We start from the raw sequence: 17,337 nt of genomic DNA, 5'->3' as shown, positions 1-17,337 counted from the left end.
GAACACTCACAGCAGACAAACATCCTCATCATTCAATGATCAACGAGATTTGTGGCTGTATTTCCACAGCTGTGTGCATTGCTAGCTAACCCTAAAGAAACGTTAGCTCAGGTGTGGTTGGGCAGGTGTGATCAGGTATGCATGAGTATGCTGCATGCTGACAGAATGTATCACATCTAGCTGTGACCTCCCGGTCTTATGCATGGGCCAGCTGTGTCGGCAGATCCACTCCACCCAAACAAAGGATACGTTTTCTTCAAAAATATATATTCCCAGAGCCAAAGGAGACACCTGGCAAAATAATCCCCACCCCTCTCCTCTCTGAACAGAACGTGGAGAGGAAACACAATCCTTCCCTGCTTACCTCTCTCTTCGCTGGCTACAGAGACATCCAAGGGGGGGGTCAAATATGTCTGTGCTCAGAGGGGGTGAGAAGGGGGTGAGGGGTGGAGGTGGACAGGGACTATTGAAAAACAGAACCAGAATCAAAGAGTGGCAGACTGAGGGGTCAGGAAGCAAGTGCCCCCTCGATTTCCTCGTGACGGAGTGCAAACAAACTGAATAAACATGACTGAGAAGTGACGAAGAGGAACGGAGAGGATATCCATGTGAAAGACAGGGAGAGAGAGCGAGAGAAAGAGGAAGGAGGGAGAACAGCATAAACTGTACGTGAGACTATCACTGTGTGTTGGCACTATGCTCGAAGTAACTACTGAAGAGGCTTTGGGCAGGCTGCACGGTCGGGAACACTGGAGATCTGTATCTCCGTTCCACTTGAACCACAGCAGGGCTGCCAAACCCCGGGTCCAGGCCCATCAAACCACGACTTCAACCACATCTGGTTAAGTGGGTCTTTTAAACGTCCTGTTGAGACGACGTCTGAAGACAGCAGTGGCTAGCCCAGTTCAAGGGCTTAGGGAACATGTTCTTGGATGGCACAGTGACAGGGGGGCATGGTGAGAGGGGAGAGGGACGTAGGCTGGATATAGAGGAGTCATGGCCACACATCTCTGTCTGATAAACATCTGGGAGATGTATCCGCTCTGGAATCTATGCTGGCTGGATTTTACACAGATGGCTCTGACACAACACCCCCCTATCTCGCACACAAACAACAACACAAATCATATCCTGCCTGCTGCTATGAAAATCGCCATGAAAAACATTACGTTTTTCACACTCAATAATGTGTTAGCACTAGCAGGGTAGAGTCATGCATAATACAGCATACATCTGGCCTGGTTGCACACGGTCAGTATGAGGTATATGTTTGTGAACACAAGGTCAAGTAAGCGTTAATCTGATACATACTGTATCTAACAGAGAGGTGCCTGTGGTCTCGTATACACCCCCTTTCAACAGCTCTCACTTAAGAGGTCCCCGCGGGGAGGCAGTAGGTAAGCAAGCACAGGACCTCTCTAGCTTCACACAGTTCTGTTTAGGCCGTATATATATATATATATATATATACACACACAAACACACATATATAGCATACTGCAGTCTTAGTCATCTTAGTAATGACTCCCCAACTCAAGGCCCTTCGGCAAATATTTACTCCAAGGCAGCTACAGTTCTCACATACACTGACTCTCCTGTTTAAAAGAGCAGAACATCTCATATATAATTCTCAATTTCACAATCTATTTAACTCCGGAATCTTGGAAGAAAAAAAAGAGGCAATAATTTGAGCTCATTAGCTGAATACCGCACTTTTTATAGAGCTCGTAATGTTCAAGAGCTGTTTGTTCCAGGGGCATTACGATGAAGAGCCGTGTGTAACAGAGGCATTATGTTGCTCTAATCAAAGCACTGATTAATAGTCAGGTTTTACAGTAACAGCAGGCGTCTGCCCCCTGTAGGTCAAGATGAACTACTACAGATGATGTCAGATGATATTGACACTACGGTTACCTGTCTGAGTCAATGCAAAACGCCAAGGGGTTATTGAAGACACTTCATGCTATACAAATAAAATGCATGATTTGCATTTCTGTTCATAAATCAAATCAAATGTATTTATATAGCCCTTCGTACATCAGCTGATATCTCAGTGCTGTACAGAAACCCAGCCTAAAACCCCAAACAGCAAGCAATTCAGGTGTTGAAGCACGTTGGCTAGGAAAAACTCCCTAGAAAGGCCAAAACCTCAGAAGAAACCTAGAGAGGAACCAGGCTATGAGGGGTGGCCAGTCCTCTTCTGGCTGTGCCGGGTGGAGATTATAACAGAACAAGGCTGCAGTAAACCTAAGCTTGTAGTATAGATCTAGTCTTTTCTTAACAGAAGGACACACTCAATAGCAGAAGCATGAACAAGATGTGAGTGAAACTAACCACAGAATGGTCTGGAGCGACAGGAAGACAGTTGGGGTTAGTGTCAGAGTGTGTAAGATTACCTGCTGAACCTCCAGCCGGCCAGGAGGGTTTGACCTGGGCAGAGGGGGTCTTGAAGGTGGGTGGGGGGACACCGTTCCTGGAGGCTCCTGGGACTTTGGTCATGGTCTTCACTGATGTGACGTGAGCACTGGGCAGGGCATCCTCAACAACTTCTCTGGAGAACAGAAAGGTCATTGTTTCAATGAAATATACTGGCACCCACACACACAACCGCATGCACACAGACACACACACAAACACAACTGCATGCACACACACACACAGACAAATACAGACACAGACAAAACACACCATCATAGAGAAATGTTTTCACTTTATAGTATTTGGCTCATAATAAACCCAGTAGCGTTGAAGTTCTTAACATCTGGTGTTGTTTACTCATGACTATCCACATCGCCAGGCTGTGCAAACTGATGCCTGTCCGTCTCTCCCTCAGGCCCTGTTTGTTATGGCAACCTCGGCCATGGTTACAGTACAGTAGGCGTTCCATCCACCTCTCAGCTGTTAGAACGTGATTCCATCACAACACGCCTCCCTAAAAACTATAGACTTCACCATCTTCTGCTATAGCTGAACTCACGCCCACATCGTGCACTCTCTCCACACCTAACCCCAATATAAAGCCCGTAGTTCTCCTCCTGTTCAAGAACATGTTTACGGTGAAATTATGTGCAGACCACACGGAAAAATAGCTAAATAGTCGTTGGAAATACAAGTGCATCGGAAGGGCTGTTTTGAAGACATAAAACCAGGCTAATTATGAATAGGCACGATTGAGTCATATCCAGCAGAGGCACTAACCAGGCACAATCAATTAGCAGGAAGTTCAGTGACACACTCAACCAATCAGGCCAATTATGGGGAGAGTTGATTGGATTAAAAGCTGTGTGATGAAAACCATGGCCAGATTGATCCAATAAGGATAGATGATGCAGCCCAGTGTCCAGATGGCACAGCAATAAGTAAACAGGAAAACAATTAGTGTTGGCACCGTCTCGCTCTTTCTCCCGCTCCTCCTCTCTTTCTCTCCATCCTCTCTGTGAAATGTTGTATGCAGTGGAGCTGCTCATAACAGTGGCCTGCTGCCTATTATGTCTCTGCAATGTTGTCATCGAGGACATTGATGGTTCTATAAATAATGCTGGTCTTTAGTGCTTGAGCCATGATGGTTAGGTCTGTGCTAGTGCTGGTGTTCAGCGTATCAAGGAATCATCCCAGCTGTTTACAAAAGAAAGCTGGTTAAAGTCCCAGATGAGAAGCACTTGCCCTTAGGAAAAGAACAGTGACTTTCTTCAGGTCATATGCAGTTCTACACTACACTGTATTTAAAATGTGCATTGACAACACTGCCATCTACTGGTGATACATACAAAGTGCTACTAGCTCAAGCAGAGAACTAACTGTACTGTATTTAATCTTTATTTAACTAAGCAAGTCAGTTAAGAACAAATTCTTATTTGCCCCGGTTAAACCCAGCCGACGCTGGGATAACTGTGTTCCATCCTATGGGACTCCCAATCACAGCTGGGATGTGATACAGCCTGGATTCAAACCAGGGACTCTAGTGACCCCTCTTGCACTGAGATACAGTGCCTTAGACCGCTGCGCCACTCGGGAGCCCAATGTATGTGTGGAGCTAAGCTATTAAGGAGCTTTCCTGTATGTCCTTTGTATAAACTACTCGTGAGCCATTGGATATGTACGCCTCATTAGTCTATTAGCTGTGTAGAAAAAGTGTTAAGATACTGTACTTCCCAGGAGAGTCAGAAGAAGAAGAGAGAAGTGGACAGGAAATAAAGGATATAACTTTATTTAGATGCAAGCAGCAACAATCTTCAAGCATATCTATGGTTAGTGAAGAAAATGAAACAAAATGTAGATAAAATACAAAGGTAGTCATGTAGAAGGAAAGGTAGAGAATTAAGTTGGAGACAGTGATGTCAGAGAAGCAGAAACTTAAATGAATCGACAAAACTCAGTCAAACCTATACTACGTCGATAAATCAAACTCGAAAGTATATTACAGACACATACGGTACACAAAGAGGATCCAGGTAACTGACAAAATAAATGGAAACACGAGTGAATGAGGGACACAAAGTATATTGAAAGCAGGTTCTTCCACACAGGTGTGGTTCCTGAGTTAATTAAGCAATTAACATCCCATCATGCTTAGGGTCATAAATAAAAATGCTGGGCAGGCCACTATTTTGGCTACCATGTCTATGCCCCCATAGGATGACAATGCCCCCATCCACAGGGCGTGAGTGGGCACTGAATGATTTGATGAGTGGTAGGGCTGGGCGGTGTACTGTTTGGGTTTTTACTTTACATTCTATAACATTATTTGAATCTTTGGTTTGTTAAATGTGATGTGCCGTGTGTAACATCCATTTTTATAGTTCACACTGCTACTTGAGTCATCCCTCCCAGCTCTCTCTTCATGCCGCTTTCCACAGACTTAATCTCATTCTATTTCCATCATTCCAACAGTTCACCTAAGTGTTTTGATCTAAATCACAAGTCAAATTGCAATTGCAAACATTTGGCAAAAACTCATCTGTGATAATTGGACTGCCAGATGGTGAAGCATGATTCATCACTCCAGAGAACGCGTTTTCACCACTCCACCAGACGCTTGGCATTGCACTTGGTGATCTAAGGCTTGTGTGCGACTGCTCGGCCAGGGAAACACATTTCATGAAGCTCCCAACGAACAGTTCTTGTGCCGACGTTGCTTCCAGAGGCAGTTTGGAACTCGGTAGTGAGTGTGTCAACCGACGACAAACGATTTATACGCGTTACATGCTTCAGCACTCTGTGGTCCTGTTCTGTGAGCTTGTGTGGCCTACCACCTCCCATCTGAGCCATTGTTGCTCCTAGACGTTTCCACTTCATAATAACAGCACTTACAGTTGACCGGGGCAGCTCTAGCAGGGCAGAAATTTGACAAACTGACTTGTTGGAAAGGTGGCATCCTATGATAGTGCCACATTGAAAGTCACTGAGCTCTTCAGTAAGGCCATTCTACTGCCAATGTTTGTCTATGGGCATTGCATGGCTGTTGGGTCGATTCTATGCAACGGTTGTGGCAGAAATCGCCAAATACGCAAATTCGAAGGGTGTCCACATACTTTTGCATATATAATGTAAGTAGTAAAATAAGGCAAGGTAACTTAAGGGAGTCTCTCACACACCTAAATAATGCACTAACTAATACCTGTAACTATACAAGTGTACGTGATAACGGTAGGTATAATGTGAAATATAATGGACTCCACTGCACACACAGGGAGACAACTACAGGCATATTGAAATAAATAGAACACAGGCAGGTAGAGGTCACAAATAGTACGCAATTATCTTAGTGAGAAACAGTCTACTGCACGTTGAGTGTGCGTGCTGAAACACCGTGGTGCCAGTCTCTCAGCTTGTTGTACAGTTGTCCCACAACCTCCGGGTCCGGTTTGTTCACCCTAACACACCCACCGGCACAGGGCAGGAGGGGAGAGGGAGGTAGGGAAGGAGGGAGAAAGGAGAGGACACAGGAGAGCAGACGGGAAGAAAGACATTTTAAGAAAAAAGTAAGACAAGAAATGTACGGGAAAATACTGGGAAATTGAGGAAATACAAGCCAATTAAATAAAGCAGTAAGATTAGCAAAGAGGCTTGATATCTCTTGATAGGAGCTCTGTGTTTGGGAGCGTGCTGTCTATTAACCACATGTCTCAGAAGGCATGAGTGAGTGCCTCCTCCTGGCAGTCCCTTATTACCCATAGTCCCTCTTCGTTACCCACAATCCCACCGTGACATTCTAATTGTCCGGTGCTTAGGTTGGGACAGCAGCAGTGTGTGTGTGTGTGTTTACTGCAGATGAAGATGAACGGGGGGGCAGCTTTCAGAGAGCTCTGAGGGTTTGGCCGACCCAGCTAACCCAGCCGGAGATGTTTTTACTAGGGTTTCCTCCACAGTGGGCTTCCTCTGATGTGGCTTCCTCTGATGTGGCTTCCTGTAATGAAGCTTGAAACTGAGTGTCTCATTGGATCAGGAAGCAATGGGCTAAACACGGAATCCCAATAATGAGAAGCTTCTGTGACGTGCAGGATGAGACGTCACCCCAACATAGTCACAGTAACAACAACAGCGTCACACTCACACGCCAGGAAAACACAGCCAGATCACATGGGAGCAGACTGACCAATCAACTACTCACTTCTTTCCAGTGCTGTTCTCCTGGGCTTGGTCTGTCAACAGAGGAGGGAAGAAACGCATGAACATCAATGCAGAGATTGTGACATGTGCGTGTAGACATGTGTCTTGTAATAGAAAATAACTGATGGGGTGACCAGCCAAAAAGAAAATGCAAAATAAAAATAAAAAGTTGGCCAAGGGTGCACCTCAAATATCTCTACTCCACGTGAGGGCTGGATTACTGGGCTCTATATCAGATGGCAGAGACCGTCCTGCGGGGAGCTACATCCCTCTCTCCTCACCTACAAACCACTCTCCAGCACCATTTGCATAATATCAACAGCCGTAAACATATTCAGCGCTGCATTGCCGGGGCGGCAGGGTAATTCCTAGTGGTTAGAGCGTTGGACTAGTAACCGGAAGGTTGCAAGTTCAAACCCGACGAGCTGACAAGGTACAAATCTGTTGTTCTGCCCCTGAACAGGCAGTAAACACACTGCTGCCGTTTCTAGGCAGTCATTGAAAATAAGAATTTGTTCTTAACTGACTTGCCTAGTTAAATAAAGGTAAAATAAATAAAAAATTGGTAACCTCAGCCTCTGTCTGGAGTAGAGAGGGACATCTAATCCATTGTTCCTTGTCAGCTCCATGTCAGCTTATATTAGCAGAGCATGTCCAACACACACACACAGGGCTGGAGTGATGACAGAGAGATGGTTGCCGAGGCTCAGAGACAGACCTGCGCCACAGGGACTAGCATGCAGCACTTAATTATTATTATTTATTTTTTGAAACCTTTATTTAACCAGGAAGGGCTCATTTTTCAAAAGCGCCCTGGCCAAGATAGGCAGCACCAAGTCATTACAAAAAGAAAATACAGACAGACATGAAAAACTACAAGTAATCTAGTAAAAACCATTGAATTCACAAGAGTATAAAACAGCAAACTAAAACCATTGACAGGTCAGGGAATCAGCCTCAAGCCTCAGCACTGTTGTAATCTATACGACAGCCTACTTATGTAACCTTTCCCTTAGGGAAAAGGCCAACTAGTCACAATGATCTAGCTAACACATATCTATTTTATAATACCACTGTGCCAAGGTATTGGTGGTGCTGCATGTGTTCTGGCCTGGGTATGAGGGTGCCAGGGTACCCAACATGAAGTAACTAGGGTGTCATTATGCATCAGGGTATTGGGGGAAGGGGAGGGTGCCAGGGTACCCAACATGAACTAGGGTGTCATTATGCATCAGGGTATTGGGGAAAGGGGGAGGGTGCCAGGGGGTACCCACCGTTCTCTGTGCCAGTGATCTGAGCCAGGATTCTGAAGGACCTGGACTGGGAGGTGCCGGTGCGAGGATGCCAGTCCTCCGTGTCCTCGATCATACGCTTCTTACTGGCCTCGCTGAGTGGTGAGGCATGGTTCAACTCTGGTTCAACTCTGTTCCTGAGGCCACACACACACAGAATAAGTATCATCATCCTCATTTATTTCCAATTACTATTAGCATTCACCATTCATAAAAATCACTTTTAATAATGACGTTATTCATCAAGTAACTACTCCGATTAATTCATTAAATTAATTAATTCATTCATCTTTGTCGTACAGTAGGATAACACAAGTGCAAAACAAATCTCTCACACACAGGTACAGACAAAACACACTCTCACTCCCAGTGTCTACTACAGGTAGACTCAGACAAGACAAACATACACACATTCACTCCATGAAGTGGCCACTGCTAGACTTCCCATTTACCGTACCTCCTAGTGGCAGTCTTTGGGGGGACTCTGCACACGGAAATTGAGAGGGAAGTAAGAAAAGGAAAATAGGATAATAGGAGAAGAATCAGAAACTAGAAAAGACTGGGAGGAAAAACTGAATATTGTACTTCCAAGGTGCTAAAACTATTTGGTTCTAAAGTATGAGCATTGCTGCAGTACTACGGGCTATACTTAAGAATGCTCTGAGGTGCACTGGCAGAAACAGCAGCTACACTAGAAATAGCAGCGCAGCAGTCAGCTACAATGACACAGATAGCTATCAATTCCAACTTACTGTAATGATCACCTCCAAAACCCTTATGAAGGTGACGTGACATGATTCAGCCCACATACACGGCGTTAACTCAGAGACACTCATATTATAGCATGACATCATGCTTTTAGTACTAGCAGGAATATGCTTTATGGATTATTGATCAGCTGAAAAAAACAGTGATCTAGTTTGGATTTTGGGGAATTGACAGAAAACTATTAAATGTAACTGTATAATGTAGTTAGAAGCAAGGGTGAAATTACCATCTCTCACCACAAGGGGGAACCACTGGGCCTCACATTACAGTGAGCTCAGGACCTGAACAGATGTATTCCTGTCCTGAATTAAATCATGTTTAGACACTCATCTCAAGGTGTCTGTATTACATTAGCTACAAATGCATTTATGCACTTGAGGCAAGTCAAGTGTGAATATATCGGAGTGTTCTGCGTGTGAGCTCTCCAGCTCGTGTTCTAGTCTATTGCGTGTGTCAGTGAGTGTATTCTAAGTGAATGGAGGTCAGGGGTCAGATTGTGACGGTTCTATTCCTAGAACCACAGTGAAATAGCTGGCTGGTAATTAATAAGTGGCCTTGGGTAAACAGAGTGACACGGTGGCAGACGGACAGACGGAGGGGGACAGATGCAGGGACAGGGTTCAGTAGCCCCGCTGAGTGGTGACAGGTCAGCCTACAGGGCACTGAGTTGCTGTCTGGGGATGGGTCTGGTGGGGATGCAGCATAAAAATGGCACCCTATGCCCTTTAAAGTGCCTATAGAGTCTATGGTGCTCTGGTCAAAAGCAGTGCACTATAAACGGAACAGCATTTCAATGCACATGGGTGTAAATACACTACTTTTCCAAGTGAACCGGGCCGGGATGCCATGGCACATAGAGCATGAATGAACAGAATGAACTGGATCACAAGGCTTATTACGGCTTATGGCTGTGGGTTATTTACAGGGTGGCTTCGCAGGTTGTTTTGTGCTCTGAGATGAGGGTGTAATACAGTAAGTACATGAGTATGAGTGAGGTTTGAGGGTTATGGCAGAAAGGTGCCAGCATGCCTACTGTACTATTCAGGTGCGGCAGTAAAGCACTGATAATCGCATCATCCCACAGTTACAGAGCTAGCAGACAGTGCGTCACTGCTACTGTTAGAACACTAACTTGGTCTCTTCCTCCTCGTCCTCCTGAGGAAAGAACAAATGAAGAAGAGGATAAAGCAAAGTAAAGGAGCAGGAAAAGAGAAAGAGCATTGATCCAACTGGGTCCTAAAAACACATGGCCCATTCTGAGACGAGGTGCAAGCAGACACCCAGAGAAACACACACACAGGATCCAGCTGAACACGCATGCTGCTACTATACCTGGAACCTGTAGACAGAAAACATCATCTGTACACGCATAGAAAAAAAAGGAACCTAATAGGGTTATTCGGCTGTCCCCATAGGGGAACCCTTTGAAGATCCATTTTTGGTTCCAGGTAGAACCCATTTGGTTCCATGTAGAACCCTTTCCACAGAGGGTTCTACCTGCAACCAAAAAGGGTTCTCCTATGGGGACAGCCAAAGAAACCTTTTGGAACCCTTTTTATCTAATAGCAAGGTAAAAAGCATGCACAGCAGTACTGTTTATGGCCAATTTATTAAGATGTAAGGGATAATCAATGAGGGGCTATACGTTCTCTGGAAAATAATGACGTGGAATGGGTTCCACGACGCGCTACCTTCCACAAAGGTGCATTATTTTCCAGAGAACGTATAGAGCCCCGAGTTGATTACCCCTTTTATACCATGACTAGAATGTAACACATTTACCACTAGAAATGTGTAACCAAACAGACTTTCTAGTTTAGCTATCCAAACCATCAGTCCCAGCTTGCTATCATGAAAATCTAATTCAACAATGCGAATAAAATGTTTTCAATTCGACTTTTGCTTTCAATAGCAGATCAAACACAGAACATGTAGCCATTGAATTCTATCGTGCAAATATACTGTGCGTTATTGGGAAATAATGCATGCTCTAGAATGCCCTTCAAGCCAATCAGAAGCAGACAGTAGTCCAGGGAGTTTAGACAGGAGGAAGGTGGAATAAGAACTCCAGAGTCTGTAATTAGAGTATGCAGTAAAGACTGAGATGACAACCAAAGTGCCTACAGGTATGTGGCATGAAGTCTCTACTATATTCAGCTGTGAAACATAACTAATTACATTTGCATCAGTGGACTACATTGGTAGACTAGTCAAAAACACGTGTTTTTACTATTCTGAGGTTTATAAATACATCTGGCCTGAGAACCATCCCAGTAGAGCTTCTACAGGGCCAACGCTTCCAGAATACCAGGCTTGTAGAAACAAGCCTCTGAGTCGACAGACACCAACATGTCAGGCAGACTCCGAGGCGGAATACTGGGTGTTTGACAAGGCTATTCACTTTGCTATCAATTAGAGGGAGGCGGGCTGGGCTGGGTGGTAGCAGGAGTGAGTTTAACATGTCGTCGTTCTGCTGCTGCCTTCGTCTTCTGTTTCCAGTTCCCTTTAACATGAGACAAGATGTGCTGCTGCACTCTGAGCTCGCCAGCTTGCAGTCCTAAACGCCGTAAATAAGTTAGCTCTGGTTTGTTCAGCCATTCCTATGGGGAAACTGAATGGAGAAACAATAGGGTTTTGGGATAAACAAAAAAAATAAGTTCTGCTGCGTTTTGTTCTGAGATTCTATGACCATGAATTATGAAGCCTTTTTTTAAATTACATAAAGGCTTCAAAAAGTGACGTTAGCTGATGAAGAGGGTCTCATAGAACAGAACGTGTCAGATCTCCTAAACCTGTGTTTACCACAGACCTTATTTTCAGCGTTTATCCCGAAAACCCTACAGGAACTCCCTACATTTCTTCATAGGCTTTGTCCAACGAACCCTGGCGGAGTTTGCGCCTACAAAAAGACGCCATTATTATTTCTCTCCATTGTGGCTGTTTAAAGAGCTAGGTAGATATAGGCATGTTGCTCTACAAACGAGAGTATGTTTGTAGAGTGGCAGGTAGCCTAGCGGTTCAGAGCGTTGTGCGAGTAACCCAAAGGTCGCTGGTTTGAATCCCAGATCCAATTAGACTAAAAATCTGTCGATGTGCACTTGAGCAAGGCACTTACATTTACATTTAAGTCAGTTAGCAGACGCTCTTATCCAGAGCGACTTAACCCCTCAATTGCGCCGATATGTCGCTATGGATAAGAGCATCTGCTAAATGAGAACAATATAGACTAAATAAATGTAGACTATGTAGGAGAAACGGATGAAAGACTTAGTACAAAGTATGTCCTCTCTCAGGTAGTCTGGTATTGCATGGTTGGTTAACTGAAAATGGACACCAGCTACTCGTGGCCTCAAACATCATCTAGACAGGTAGTGGAGTGAGCCACAAGTATCTGTTGACCTGGCAACAATACACATGATTTATGGGAAGTGAGAGCGAAACATGTTCATTTCCCATTACAGCTATCATGCTGCTGCACTACACCAGTCTAAGTGGTCACATCTAGAATAGCCATGTTGTTATTTTGAGCTACAAAAATACAATGTGGTGCAGGGTAAAGACTTCAAGTGAACTTACTGTACAAATCACCTACCTACCCACAGATGAGCCTCTTGGAAAGGCCAAGGAAGCAGAAGCAAGAGTTGTTCAAAAGAAAGAAAGTAACAGGAGAAAAGAGGAGAAAGGAGAGGAGACTAGGAGAAAGGAGAGGAGACGAGGTGAGGTCTGAGGTTTGAGGTTAGTGCTACTCACCCGTTGAACTGGTCTTTGATCTGGTCGACTACCACACCCTGGGCTTCCAACAGGCCCCGCCTCTGTCCTATGGCCACCTCACAGGCGTTGGCGTTGGAGTACAGGTTGATGGGCGTGTTATAGCAAGAGGACTGCGGAGCACCAGGATTGGAGGAGGGGGCTGTCACTCTGGCCGGGGAGGAAGAGGAGGACGAGGAGGGGGTGGTGAAGGGGGAACGGCCAGAGCTGGGTCTGGTGGGTGGGGCTGAGCTGGGTTGGGCTGCGATGGGTGGGGCTGGAGAGCGAGAGTGGCTGCCTAGTGGGAAGGGAGGCTGGGGCTGCTGGGAGGAGGGGGCAGCAGGGGTGAAAGCAGACGATGCAGAAGGGATTGAGGCCACTTTTGGGGCAGTCAGGGAGGAAGTGACCACACCCACACTGCTGCCCCCGCCAAAGGGGCGGGCCGTCTTATTGTAGGCAGCACTGGGCTGAGGGGAGGGGCTGGTGAATGTGGATGGCGGGGCTGGGTAGGTGATTGGCACAGGCTTAATGATCTCCAGCGGTTCGTTCTAAAAGGGGGTGCACATGCACAACACTCACACACTGCACATCACACAGCAAACTCATGCAGGAGCCATGCTCCCCAGAACATTGGTATGCACCTCAATGCTATCCATGAGGGTGGCACCTTCACAAGCTTTGCATAATGCCCATAACAGCCAACCAAAATGTGGTGGAACTTCGTCTCAGAAGGGTACAGTGAGCATGCACAAACATATTGATGAACTCCTGAGCACATATGACTTAACAAATGATCCTGGTAAGTGTCGGTACGCCCACTAAAAAGTAATACTCGTGATTAAAATCCTTTCATCTTAACTAATGAATTTGACTTTAAGTGATTCACTGGAGTGTTCTTACCTTTGGTGCATCAGTCTTGGGAACACTGGAAGCTCTGTGAAGACAGGAAACATCGTGAGATAGAAGAACAGATGTGCAGTTATCTGTACACTCTTAGAAGAAAAGGAACCTAATAGGGTTCTTCGGCTGTCCCAATAGGAGAACCATTTGAATATCCTTTTTTGGTACCAGGAAGAACCCATTTGGTTCCAGGTAGATCCCTTTCCACGGAGGGTTGTACCTGGAACCAAGAAGGGTTCTCCTATGGGGACAGCCAAAGAAACCTTTTGGAACCCTTTTTATCTAACAGCAAGGTAAAAGGCATGCACAGCAGTACTGTTAATGGCCAATTTATTAAGATTTGTATGTAAGGGATAATCAACTCGGGGCTATACGTTCTCTGGAAAATAATGACATGGAAGGGGTTCCACGACGCCCTACCTTCCACAGAGGTGCATTATTTTCCAGAGAACGTATAGAGCCCCGAGTTGATTACCCCTTTTATACCATGACTAGAATTTAAACACATTTGCCTCTAGAAATGTGTTAATTTGCCCGGAAGAAATGTGTTCAACATCCACTGAAGTAGCCAGTAAGTTTACTAGAGAGCTGCAGTAGTTACCGTGGTAACCAAACAAACAGACATGGTTTGGTTAGCTACACGAGCACCAGTCCTAGCTTTCTCTCATGAAAATCGAATTCAACAATGCCAATAATGTTTTCAATTTGACTTTTGTTTTGAATTACACCGTGCAAATATAATATACTTCAAGCCCATCAGAAGCGAGTATTCAACAATGCCATGGTATAAATCTATTTATAAACCCCGTGCCTTATTGCTTCAGTAAAAACACAAGTTATTGTATAATGAACCACCAGAGTCTCCCTGACAACCATATGTCACAACAACTCAACTCCCAGGTAAGACTGGGAACGATAAATCAATACACCGTTTGTCAGACTTAGAGAGAGGGATAAATGGATGGAGAGCGAGCGAGCGGGAGACAGAGAGAGGGGTGAGGCAGGGAGAACGGGAGAGAAAACAGGTGGTGATGAGTAAAGGAAAACTCAGGGGGGAGAAAACCACGCCAGAGAAAAACCTGTAAATAGAGCCAATATAAAGATTACACACAAACTATCAAAGACTGCTGCTGGCTCCCTTACAGGCCTGTCTCTATTTGGCCCCTAGCTCAATGCCACAGAGTCAGCCAGCCATAGAGCAGCATGGAGGTAGAGACATGTGGGGAAACACATTATGCTCTATTACTCTGGTATGTTTCCCTAACGTCGGCTAGATTTTACCGTGGATCCTAATTTCACTCAATCATCCACTCATGCTCGCTTGGATTTCAAAGTGGGGTCAGCGAGCTCTGGAATATCAATATGACTGCACCTCCTGAGATATAATTGACTGAGATTTGTTTTTCAAATGAGGCCAGATAAGAGCCTCTTTACATCAGCCCCACAACGCATGTGTTAGCTAGATACCGAGCACTACAAGCCCACTTAATATGAGACAGTCAGGTCTGTGACCTGCTTCAGAGCTTCGAACTGTACATTCCTCTGTGTTAAAGAATAGTGTTTTAGGGGAAGGAGTAGTCTGTATACTATCCTCTGGGCCACAAAGTCATGTTTTGAACATATGGCCAAATCCTCAGCTGTTCAGTCATAAAAATAGACAATGGACGCAGTAGTTGGAGCTTGACGTATTGGAAAAAACCCAGGATCCCCACATGCCAGTATTTTCAGAGTCCTCTGTCTGGATCCTGTCAGTACGCCTCACAGAGAGCCACCCCACCACACTAAAGCTTCTGGCTTGTCCTGCACTTGGGTTCAATGGAAAAAACGAACAAAAACTGCCCAACAAAGCTATCCTCCATTTGGTGGCCACCACAGACAGAGCAGCAGCCCAAGGCACAACAAGCACTATGTATATCTCCCCTCAGTGTGCGAGTCTCTACCTCTGTGTACAGGGCTACACGCCGGAACGGTGTAGAAGACCTCAGATTTATACTCATGATCAAACCAGCTGCAGGACCTTTATCGCCTCAGGAAGAGGAGGGTGGTCCTGTTGTCCATACTGCTGCAAACAAACACACTATTCAGAGGAAGTGGTTACCAGGATGTGAACCATCAACTCTCTATCCACAAGGATAGTATATTCTGTATATTCCTTCCCGATTCTTTCACTCTCTGAGGAGCAGAGACAGTCGCAAACGCCAAAGAACGTAGCCTAATGAAGGAAACGACTAAATGCACATCAAGTACACACAGAACCATTCCAAGAAAACACACTCTCCCTCCTCCCCCTCCAGCTCTTCTTGCCCTTCATCCATGGCGTGAGCTATTCATGACCTCCGTCTGCTGGACACAGTCTAGATTCCGTCTGGTTCGTGTTCTCTCATTGATTAATGCAATTCTGAATAAAGTTCCTGCCCCAGCCTATCATCTGGCTTCATAAACAACGGTGTCCTGAGCCTCCGTCTTTGACAGCCTCCGAGGCCCAGACAATGTGTCCCTTTTCCCCATAAAGACAGTGACTCAGCAAGACAGAATAGTCTCTTCCAGAACATGGGGCATGTTCTCTGTTCTCTGGCATTCTGTCTGTCACATTGTGCCATTTTAGGAAGAGTTGAGGACAGTCTCACAGTTCCTTTTTCTAACAGAGTCGAAGCTGACCGACTAATGGCCCTCTCACTGGGTGGTTATCGAGGCCCACCCTGCCACACGTTGATGAAATTCATATTTTGAAAAGTACTGTACCCACACTTGCGGGTGCATATTTTCCAATGCGGGTGCATATTTTCCAATGCATTCTCCAATGTACTTGTACTATTGTATACACTTCAGGAACGCAGCGCACTCACAAAGGCCCAGGCAACCAGTCCAGTAAAGGGTGGGGATTGGGCTAAATCCAAACAACCTGTGCCATTACAAACAAGATAGACTCCATAACACCATGCGTCTGCCATCATTGGGTCTGGGGGAGGCCCCATCCTCCGTTCTCTGTTCCCAGAGCTGACTGAACAAACACAGGCCAGGGTGGTCCTGTGAACATCTGCTCAGCCCTCTCCCCTCGGTCCACTCTCTCTAGCCAGATCGCGTGCTGTGCTGTTCAGACTGATGGACAGTGTGCGTGTGTCATTTGACAGCTGTGTGCGGGAGAAAAGGGGGAAAACGGAGTAGCAGGGCAGTGTAGTCTGGTCTGGGGGTAGGCCCGGGGGACACTGACTGGTTCAAACTGAACCATCCAGCTGTTGTCCTGGACCTCAATTGATTCATCATGCACATACAGATGTAGTATCTTAATTTGAGCCCGTTTGTTACAGCAGGAAAATAATCCTGCCGGGTTCAGGAAATGTGACCTCTAAACCTCAAATACACTACACGTTTTAAATGTCCTGCATAGTTCTTCATTCAACAGGGTTATCAACTGAAGATCCTACATCTCTAACCTATAAGTCATCTCGGTATATATGAGCCAGCTAGACGGATTGATGATATATGTAATCCAATTAAGTCAGATGACACGGATCAAGAAGTCACGCATTTCTGATTGATGGGGATCCTTCCCAGAAAATACAAAAGTCTGTATACCAAATCAAATCTTCAAGGGCCATCCTTTGAATGTCGTGTCACGTAGGCCTCAAAAGTCAATAGCTCACTGAGAAAAACAACCATTGAATCTTAAACAAATTCCTGTTAAATTCAAGGTGTATGATCCAATTTTGTCTGCGGATATTGCACATAACCACAATATAAATTCTGTCCTGTATATTGTCCATAGGGAAAACTTCCCCCTGCTGAGAGGAGCATGATTGTAGTCAGACAGAGGAGGCCTTTAGTTGTACCCTTCCTGCTCACATAGAGAGCCTTCTTCAGCCTGCCTGCATCCCTGTTCCACTCACTTGAACAAGGTCAAGGTCACATTAGCATGGTTATAAATGGTGGGATTTAGATAACGTGTCCTTTACATACTACTGAAGCTAATGTAGTTTAGTATGGTGCTCTATTCTTTGCAGGCTAAGTATGAGAGAGATGG

General features: G+C 45.3%; 1 protein-coding gene across 4 annotated transcripts in view; it reads right to left on the bottom strand.

The window, feature by feature from the left end:
• Nucleotides 1-17,337, bottom strand: part of pdlim5b (PDZ and LIM domain 5b) — a 72,373-nt gene that overhangs the window by 2,881 nt on the left and 52,155 nt on the right. The window contains exons 4-9 of one of the 4 annotated variants that reach the window (XM_052525800.1): nucleotides 13,317-13,350; nucleotides 9,802-9,824; nucleotides 8,359-8,385; nucleotides 7,884-8,038; nucleotides 6,611-6,641; nucleotides 2,397-2,551 (exon numbers count right to left, since the gene is read on the bottom strand). In XM_052525800.1, the coding sequence (XP_052381760.1) occupies nucleotides 2,397-2,551; nucleotides 6,611-6,641; nucleotides 7,884-8,038; nucleotides 8,359-8,385; nucleotides 9,802-9,824; nucleotides 13,317-13,350 (425 nt within the window). Of the gene's footprint in view, nucleotides 1-2,396; nucleotides 2,552-6,610; nucleotides 6,642-7,883; nucleotides 8,039-8,358; nucleotides 8,386-9,801; nucleotides 9,825-12,419; nucleotides 12,965-13,316; nucleotides 13,351-17,337 lie in introns of all 4 variants that reach the window. The other 3 variants (XM_052525797.1, XM_052525798.1, XM_052525801.1) reach the window with 3 other exon arrangements.

This window comes from Oncorhynchus keta, chromosome 9 (assembly GCF_023373465.1).
Source record: "Oncorhynchus keta strain PuntledgeMale-10-30-2019 chromosome 9, Oket_V2, whole genome shotgun sequence".
Classification (NCBI taxonomy): Eukaryota; Metazoa; Chordata; class Actinopteri; order Salmoniformes; family Salmonidae; genus Oncorhynchus; species Oncorhynchus keta.
The sequence above is the reverse complement of the archived record's forward strand: the minus strand, read 5'-3'. Positions and strand labels throughout refer to the sequence as shown.